The sequence below is a fragment of the Cibotium barometz genome, chromosome 60 (assembly GCF_041138505.1).
Source record: "Cibotium barometz isolate CiBa-2024 chromosome 60, ASM4113850v1, whole genome shotgun sequence".
Classification (NCBI taxonomy): Eukaryota; Viridiplantae; Streptophyta; class Polypodiopsida; order Cyatheales; family Cibotiaceae; genus Cibotium; species Cibotium barometz.
This window is the reverse complement of record NC_141105.1, coordinates 34,650,985-34,660,424: the sequence shown is the minus strand read 5'-3', so window position 1 is coordinate 34,660,424 and position 9,440 is coordinate 34,650,985. Positions and strand designations below refer to the sequence as shown.

At 42.7% G+C, this 9,440-nt stretch overlaps 1 protein-coding gene across 1 annotated transcript in view; it reads right to left on the bottom strand.

Moving 5' to 3' along the window:
• Positions 1 to 208: 208 nt before the first annotated feature.
• The window catches only part of LOC147605277 (DNA-directed RNA polymerase 1B, mitochondrial-like), a 78,042-nt gene continuing 68,810 nt past the window's right edge, over positions 209 to 9,440 (bottom strand). The window contains exons 13-20 of the mRNA XM_086794305.1: positions 4,494 to 4,566; positions 4,256 to 4,408; positions 4,083 to 4,157; positions 3,894 to 3,983; positions 3,755 to 3,805; positions 1,484 to 1,598; positions 1,299 to 1,402; positions 209 to 687 (exon numbers count right to left, since the gene is read on the bottom strand). Of these exons, the coding sequence (XP_086650431.1) occupies positions 577 to 687; positions 1,299 to 1,402; positions 1,484 to 1,598; positions 3,755 to 3,805; positions 3,894 to 3,983; positions 4,083 to 4,157; positions 4,256 to 4,408; positions 4,494 to 4,566 (772 nt within the window). The 3' untranslated portion in view covers positions 209 to 576. The remainder of the gene's footprint in view (positions 688 to 1,298; positions 1,403 to 1,483; positions 1,599 to 3,754; positions 3,806 to 3,893; positions 3,984 to 4,082; positions 4,158 to 4,255; positions 4,409 to 4,493; positions 4,567 to 9,440) is intronic.

Here is a 9,440-nt window from a genome sequence, read left to right as displayed (position 1 = left end):
GATCATTGATCAGTGGCCTCCGATGAGCATTGGGGTGGAGAGACACTTGCAAAAGAATACATGCCCGCAGAAAGACACCAACCCAACACCCCCACACATGCACACCAAATTCTAATCAAACACCCTTCTTTCTTTCCAGAGACTAGAAAATGTACACCGAGGGAGTCAGATGACACATGTAGGCATGACCATTCAATTAACGCTTGGATTGAGACTAAGTCAGGCCCCTAACTAAGAGACTCTTCTTTTATTATTCCTTATTGAAGAATCTTTTGAGATGTGGTCACTTGTTCTCTGTATTAAGAAGCAGGATCCCGTGTCCGCTAACTATTCACATCATACTGAATGATAGGAGGAAACATTTTCACACTAGCATTTCAAGAGCTTCCTGGCTTTCTTTTATTTCCTTCGCCCTTTGTTTCCCAGACAAGTCAAAAAAAAATGCCTCTCAGAGCCTCAGCCCCAGAAAATATACATTGCGCTTGAAGATTAAGCGAAGAACTTTTCTTTTAGAAAAAATGCTGAGGGCCTTGATTTACATACTAAACTCTCACTATTTTGCACTCATCCTCACAACTAATTGAAAAAATAGGGTGCGTGCAGCACTTCCTGCAGATCGAAGTCACCTCGATCTGGAACAGGAGGGAACTTGACATCAGGAAAACACTCTTGGAAATTCTTCAGCAACTGTTTAAAAAAATCCACCCAACAAGGATGTCAGCAACTCCATGTCAAAAAATTTGTTTTAAAACAAATTCTCCTCGATTGGTAGTCACTTATACGGAAAGACAAGAATGATAGAGAATGCTCAAAAATAATTTAGTTTATTTTGTTTGAGACTGTTGTACCTATAACCGGTTATGCGTGACAGTGTTAAAAAGTACTGCATTTTCATTTTGTTTTCAGTACAATTACCATGTTTATCTTACAAATGTAAACCTACGCTCAAAAAATATATGCATGTGCACGCACATGCACAGACCAACAAATGCACACATGCATGACTCGTGCACCGGTGATCCTCAAAGCAATGCACCAGTGATCCTCAAAGCAAGCCTTGCAAAATGAAACACCAGCAGAAAGCAGCAGTATGCCACACAAGAAAGCTCAAAATATGCCAATGAGGTGATAGCTCAAGTGGTGAAGGTGTTTGCCTTGGACCAAGAGGTCCTGGGTTCAGAACCCCCCTTGGTGCACCTACGGGCGGCTGTGGCTGTCTACTGATGGTAACTATAGGAGGATCTTGCGCCAAAGGCCAGTTGAAAAAAAAACTCAGAACACATTTTAGAAACCCTTACATTTTCTAGAATGGGTTGGTTATACAACTCCACGAACTTGTCCCGTAAAATTACATTCATCTTATCCACTTCTCCAGCATGCGTCCAAAAAGAATCATGAACACCTGCAAGCATACCTCCAGAGTCAAATAATCACAAAGAGCAGTTGCATGGTGTTACGGAAGTTATTGCAGCAGACCGCCTACCTGCAAATGTAAGTCCTGCCTTTTTGCAAGCAATGGCAGTCATCATCATGTGCGTGCTATCCAGTGAGTGAACAAAATTTGGTGGGAAAGCCGTTCTCTGCCTTTTCACCAGAACCTGAACGGACAAAAGCAATAGGTGGCAAAAATTGAGATTCGTTTGTTGACTATTTCCACCTAAAAATATACAATATCAGAAAACAGGAGTCCATTAGCTGTTTTAATGCTTCTTTACAACTCTTGGGGAAGTGCTTCTGCAGTTAAGGGATCACAATTCTTGAGGAACTGCAATTAAGGGACTGAAGGCCTCCAAGCAAAGGGGGGACAGCCAGCAGAACCAAGATGGCAAGAACAGACAGCCAAGACCTATTCTAGTTAAGGAGCCTGGATTGCATCTCTCACCAAGCAACAGATCGCAGCAGGAAAAGTTTCTCTTGTGACTCCACCTAGGTACAGAAGGATCCAGTGAGGCTTCATGAGAAGGCCAAAAAGAAGCTCACTACCAGCACCCACCACCCAACTGGCCCCATAATCCCAACTCCCTAGTTCTCACCCCTTCTAGCACAACCAATGTTATCTAGATAATTAAGTCTTGCTGTATCTTCGTTGCTTTGGGCTGGCATGACACACTGCTGTGCCAAGGGCACCTTCTCCTGGCATATAGTCTCCATCTTGGTCAAAGTGGATGCTTCAAAGGACATTATTCAGGACACCTTCGTGGAAAGGTTCAAGCTACCCCTAAGGTAGAATCGCTGCTAATTTGCGAATGCACTCTTTGTATCCCGCAAAAACACACCTTCAAAGTGGTTCCATTGGAGCAGGTCAACCTCATCTCTCACATCCTTCTCACCTTCAAACTATTATCACTGCTTTAAAGCTCTTTCTTCCCCCATAAGCATAGCCAGGCTTTCGATGACGATTACACGCAAAATTTGGAGATCAAGGTTGCAATTATCATCTCGATGCAGCACATGTGATTGACAAGGAGTGTGTACATGTACTAGATACCTCTATAGACACGCCTCATACCATAAGGATCACCATTGATGAGATGAGAGTATTGCCCTGTCCTCTTCGAATTTCGGTATCGAGAGCCAAGGACATCTGCCCCAGTCTATTGTCAGGAACTAGGACTACGCGTCTCTTTTTGGCAAGTTCTCTTCCATTATGGATAGTATGCAAAATTTCTTTTCACCTATGATCCTCAAACCAATGGGCAAATCAAACCTGCTTGCTGAAATTTTATGTTTCCAAGCAAAAATCAACATGGGATAAGCTCTTCAAGGGAAAGCTCCTTTTCAGATGGTCAGTCCCCCTTCAGAATGACAGACTCCCAGGTGTTTTTTTTTTGGACTTGGGTGGGTGGACGGGGCCACTTTTTTTAGCTGGTCGGGTGTAGAAATGGGTTGGATGCCTGGAGGGAAATCAGAGTCCATGTGTGTGAACACCTCTTAAAGGTGAATGTGTGCAAGTGTGTGTGAATAACCTCTTATAGCTGTTTTGTGTGAGAATGTGAAAACCAGTGATGTCATAGACCTAGCCATGTGTCATTGCCCCATTAATGTGATGTGCCTAAAAAGCATGTACTTGGTGTAAGCTTGGATGAATGAATCAACAGCATCATTGAGTCATGCAAATCTGTGTCTCTCTCTCTCTACACATCATGGCAATCTTCCATCCCCCATAGCTTAATATCATTGCATGTGCTTTGCCGCTAATATGGTATTAGAGCCAGCGTCATCATCTGCTTCCGTCTTGTGTATACAAGCTGCAAGGCATAAACCGATGAGCCAAGCTGTCATGACCGCCGAATTGTTTCTTTTTGGGACATTCACAACCCACTGTTGCCACATCTACTTGTGAGGCTGAGTACAGGGCAGCCTTGTTGGCCTCCAAGGAAGGTGATACTATTCTCGTAAGTAATGACAACACTAAACGCATTCATGGGCACGAAAGCCCAGAAGACCTCAGCATCAGCAACTAAACTTAAAAATCAAGATGCTGGCTGAACTAGCACTACTATTCACAAGGCATAAAAATGGCATTGATTCATCTTCTTCCCACCAACATGAAGTTAGGATTCCATTAGCTTTGGCTTCTTGTGAACTCCCTAATAAAGGCCCCCTCTAGATTGATTAGCTTCAAAATCAATAATGTTACACATGTCTCATCACACAGAGATCCCGCACGGAGTTCAGGCCATAGACCACTTTATGGATTGAACCTCAATCAGTAAAGGAAATAGACTCAAAACTACTCTAACAGACTCCATACCCTCGTGTCGTTTGAATGAATTAAAGTGAGATTTTGAAGGGACGTTTTAACCTGCAAAACAGTGTTCCCATTAGCATTCAATTATTTCATTGTATATCAAACCTGTACGAGAAAATGGGTGAGTGAGCAGAAAAAATACCATGATTTTGTGGGGCTTCCTATAGGGCTGCACAACTGGGAGACCCAAGGGTGTTTTCCACTTCACTGGCTGATTATGAGATGCAATTACCTGTTCATGCAAAGAAACTGTGCTTAATTAACCGAGTTGACGTAATAATTTGCTCATCTTAATATTTGCATGAGTGGAGAATGGATGGAGACCAATGACCTTGGCACAATCACCCAGCCAACCCATGATGACCCTTGCCGCTTTAAACATCTCACCAAGAGCTGCTAATGTTGTCTGCATGTTTACACATGCACACAATCTCCAAAATTACTTCCGAAATGCTATGAAGTGGTCAATAATCTTGAGCCAAGTGCGGCCAAAAGCTTACGAACCTTGGCAGCATAGCAGGAAACATTAAAAGCCTGATTATCATCTACCATGGTGTGCCTTTCTTGTAGCCTGTTCATAATTTGATCACGTGCCCCAATATATGTAACTCCATAAACTGAGGTCATGACAGTCTGCTTCACAAGCTTCCTATCAACCTTGAAAAAAAGCATCAGAGTTCTTAAAACCTTATTGGCACATTAGGTCGGTACTGCCTCCAATGCTAATCACAGGAAAACCCACCTGTGAATGCAACACCCTGGCCAGTGCACTTGAGGTTTCATTCAGAAAATCCTTTTCAAGCGATCCCTTAACCCTGCCAGTTTACATCATTTAATCACCCCATAATTCTTTTTCTGAAGCTAGTCATCAAGAATCCTTATGCACAAACTAGTTATTTAAACCACGTTTGCAAGAACTAAACAACATAAAACCTTGAGTAAAGTCACGTGCTTGCCAAAAATACTTGCTACCAAGTTTTAAGATAACCTACAGAGAAGACAAGAACAGACTTATAACATCGGTTTTGAGATACAATGTACTCAAAAAACTCTCCCTGAAATACTATGTACTCAAAAAACTATCCCTCCCTCTCTCATAGATCCATTAGGTCTTTAGTACACATCAATGCTATCTTTCTTTCTTACTTTCTCTTCAACCCCAAACAATTTTAGTGACAAGTTTTAGACAAAGGCAAGACACCATAAGGGATTTTCCACTCTAGGTGAATGGCAATATGCCATGTTACTATATGACCTCAGGATCAAAGCTGTAAGGTCTATAGGGTATGCCCAAGAAATCATGCAACACTGAACCGAGGCTTCTTGCTCAACTCCCAACCATAAAGTCACTCCGGACTCACCCCCAAGCTAGAGACAATGGACAGAACTCCCCCACAGCAAGACCTCGCGTCCCATACCACCACGCCACACCCTACACGTGTCATCACAGCGAGCACTCTCGATGGGTCATGCGCTATGAGTCAGACTGATCATAATAACAAGTGAGCCAAAGTTATACTTATATAGGCCATTGGGCTCCAGTGTATCATTAGTAGCTAATAACCATATAACTTATAATTACTATGCCTCCACTTATAAGCCCCCTCTTGTGCACAGCGATGTGTGTGGCCCTATGCGGACACCATTGATTGGGAATCATGTATACTTTGTAAAATTTATTGATGACCACTCCACAGTTTCTTGGGTGTATCCCAAGAAAGTAAAATCTGATGTATTTGCATGTTTTCAGAGTAGGTAGTGTATAATCGAGTCTCTCTTTTCACTGGATCGTGACTGTCTCGGAGTTGTTTCTCTGTCCCTTTGTGAGAGGAAGGGTTTGACAGTTCACAGGGTGGAAACAAGGCAAGATTGTGGACTGATTTGGAAGAGTTTGTGGACTGTTTTCATGGCTGAGTTTGTGGCTGTGTGCATGGTTCAGTCAGATGCATATTCAAGGCCTCATGGATGCACTGACTTAGCATATTAGAGGAGATAACAGTGTGGTGTTCTTGGGACACAAAGCTGTGTTTAACCTCTATGCTAAGAGGTCCAGAGGATTGGCAAATTGGACATGCAAACATACGAGCCATGAATGGCCATGTTGTAATCATTTAAGCTTTTCTATTGAAATTGAATAAAGAAATACCGAAAGGGGCACCAAGCTTTGGGGCCAACAGGTGTCGTTCTCTTTCATGTGTTGGAGCACTCTAGCTCCTATTTATTTGTTTTATTGGTTGGACTACAATTGGATTGGGTGACTGCTAGTCTACCGCACTTTGATTTCTACCAGAGGCCGGTTTCACTTGGAGTCTTATGACTTGCCTGATTTCATTGTGGTTGGTGTTCCACGGCTAGAGTTGGAGGATGGGGAGCATTTACCCTTTACTAGGAAAGAACAAGAGACTCAGGCACAGTTATTGGATCGTGTCAATGCCCGTGTGCATTCTTTCAACTTCCTTAATTGCACACACCATGTGATTAATCATATCAAACACATGACGCTGGCCCGAGGGATTCGGTGCTTCCCTATATAACAAGGTATCACTGATGAAGCGGATTTCCTTGGAAGTGCAGATGCAAGTGATGAATCCTGCAAAGTCGTCGACGATGCGAGAGCGCATAAACAAACTCTAGGCTCTTCGGTAGGAGGTTCTTCAGGCTGGGAAGGAGAAATCTTCAGAGGATATGGCCAATGCAAGCTTCGAAAAACATTCTATGGTCTCACACAAGCTCCCCGAGCTTGGTATAAGAAGATACATACTTATTTGACCATCCAAGGATTTTCGAATCGTCCAACAGAGAGCATCCTCCACGTGAAAGAGGATCATGGCACTTTGATCATGCTCATTCTATATGTGGATGACATGTTGTTAACTGGGAATGATGAAGAAAAGATTTCAGCCTTCAAAGCTGAATTGCAAACCTCATTTGAGATGACAGATTTGGGGATGGTGTATTACTATTGGAACATACAATTTGTGCACACAGATGTTGGGATATATGTGCAGCAATCAAACTACATTCAGAAGTTGTTGCATAAGTTTGGGTTTCAGGATTGTAAGCCCATCTTTACCAGGGCTCAAATTGAGCATGTATGATGTTGGAGAGCCTTTTGATATAAATGTTTGCAGCGAAGCAGTAGGCTGCCCCATATACTTATGCAACACACGCCCGGATATTCACTTTGGTGTTTCCCAATGTAGCAAATTTATGCACAGCCCAGGTACAAAGCATTGGCAAGCAATGAAGTGAACCTTCCGTTATCTTCAAGCCACCCTGGATATTGTGTTGGTATATCCCAAGGGAGGCAGCTTGCAATTACATGCTTACAGTGATTAAGATTAGGCTGGTGATTATGACACATGACAATCCACCAATGGGAATTGTTTCTTTTTGGGGAATTCATGCATATCATGGTCGAGCAAAAAACAACCCACTGTTGCCAAATCCACTTGTGAGCCTGAGTACAAGGCAGCCTTTACAGCCACAGTAGATTGTGCATGGCTGAGGAGATTAATGGTTGATCTTCGTGAATGTCAACAGACACCCACTACAATACTCACTGACAGTCAGAGTGCTATAGCCGTGGCACAAGACCCAGTGTTTCATGCACACACTTAGCACATCAAGATTCATTATCATCATATCAAGGAGAGGATACATGCAAGGGAGATCACATTATCTTACCGCTCTACACAAGATAATGTTGCGGATATGTTCACAAAGGCAGATAATGTTGCCTTATTAGTTGCATTTAGTGGACATTGCATTAGCAGCGTGCTTGGACAATTGCAGTTTGTACAAACTCGATGGGACAAATTACCGATTGTGGACATACATGATGAGGCACTTGCTAGTTGCCAGGGGCCTATGGTCTTTGGTTACAAGTGGTATTTTGACAGTGGTACTAGCAAGCACATTACGCCACAGCGCCACTTGTTTACTTCATTGGAAGATGGACCCAAGGGAAGTATTGTTACATGTGCCAACAACTCGTTTTAACCAATCAAAGGAGTTGTGAAGATTGTGCTCACAGCTGCCAATGGTTGGATGATCACGCTCTCCAATGCATTGTATTTGCCATGAATCAAAAAGAATCTCCTATCAGTTCCAGCCATTATTGGGTCCGTCCTTATAGATGACAGATATGATTGCAGTGATGGAGATCATATTGTTGCCTCTGAGACTTTATGTCATGATTTTTACAAGCTTGATGTATATGAGAGCCCACATAACGCACTTGCAATTACTACCACATCCAGCATGACAACTTTGGTAGTCTACTTCGCCTTCAAAGGCATAATATGGTTTCCGCTTTGCCTCCACTTGCAACACCCGTCAAACATGTATGTCGAGGTTGCATATTGGGCAAAATGCATCGGATGGTACCGCAAGGGCTGTCCAAATATTACAGCTTATACATAGTAATGTATGTGGTTTGATGAGGACACCATCTATTGGAGGATGCCTCTATTTTGTTACATTCATTGATAATCTTTCCAGATTCAGCTGGGTCTATGCTATGAAGCAAAAGTCAAAGGTGTTTGTGTGTTTCAAGCACTTTCAGCACATGGCTGAAAATATGTCAGGGTGCAAAGTGCAAACTCTACGTACATATAGAGGAGGGGAGTACATGTCCAACGAATTTAATGTATACTTGTCTAAGGGGAGCATTCAACACCATTGTACCGTGCCATATACACCTCAGCAGAATGGTGTATTGGAAAGAGAGAATAGATCTCTTATGGAGATGGCATGATGTATGGTTAAAGGCCAGAATTCGCCTCACAGGCTTTGGATGGAAGCTGTTGTATGTGCAGCATATGTGCTTAACATGTGTCCAACAAAAGCCTTGCAGACTATCACTCCTTACGAAGCTTGGCATGATAGAAAGCCATCAGTGGATCATATGTGCGTCTTTGGTTGCTTGGCTTATGCCGAATCTCATCACAAGATGTGTGCCATCTTTCCCTCATGACTGCTTCACAACGTGTGTGTGTGTGTGTGTGTGTGCTACAATTGTTACTACCCTAATACAAGTAACATGGGAGGCTCTCCCAAAGAGGATGGACTACAACTTTGTGGCATGATGGGGATAGAGGGGACATCATTCACAGATGTTTGGAGTGTGGACATGAAAGATACCACCATGTTCACACCCCAATCCATATTTGACTGGATGTCAAAGCCACCCAAAAAAACCTCGGCTCAGCATCCTAGAGTATGACCATTACCACAAGTCTACCTAACTTGGCATCCCGTCTTGGGTTAAGTCAACACCCAACAAGATTGCCTACCACCTGCCACTCCTAGTGGCTATCCGAATAACACCACGGGTTCATGGTAAAACTTGGTATCCTACTGAAAAAATACACCAAAATATCATGTGACATTGGGGATATGGTTCTATGGTCTTAAGGCCTTAACTGGCATAAGGTTTATGGATATGACCACACCTCCACGACAACCATAGTTTGTGTGGAAGGGATCTTAGGTTGCACTCCATTCTAGGCAATGGGTGCCCTTTTTGAGACAACTTTTAGATTAGGTGGATGTGATTATTTCTTAATTACTTTTTAATTACTTTTCTACCAAGCCTATAAATAGGCTACCATCCAATGAATATTTACGAGTCTTTCTCCAATCTCTACATTGTCATTATGTTGAGCTCTTGATTAATCATGTGTTT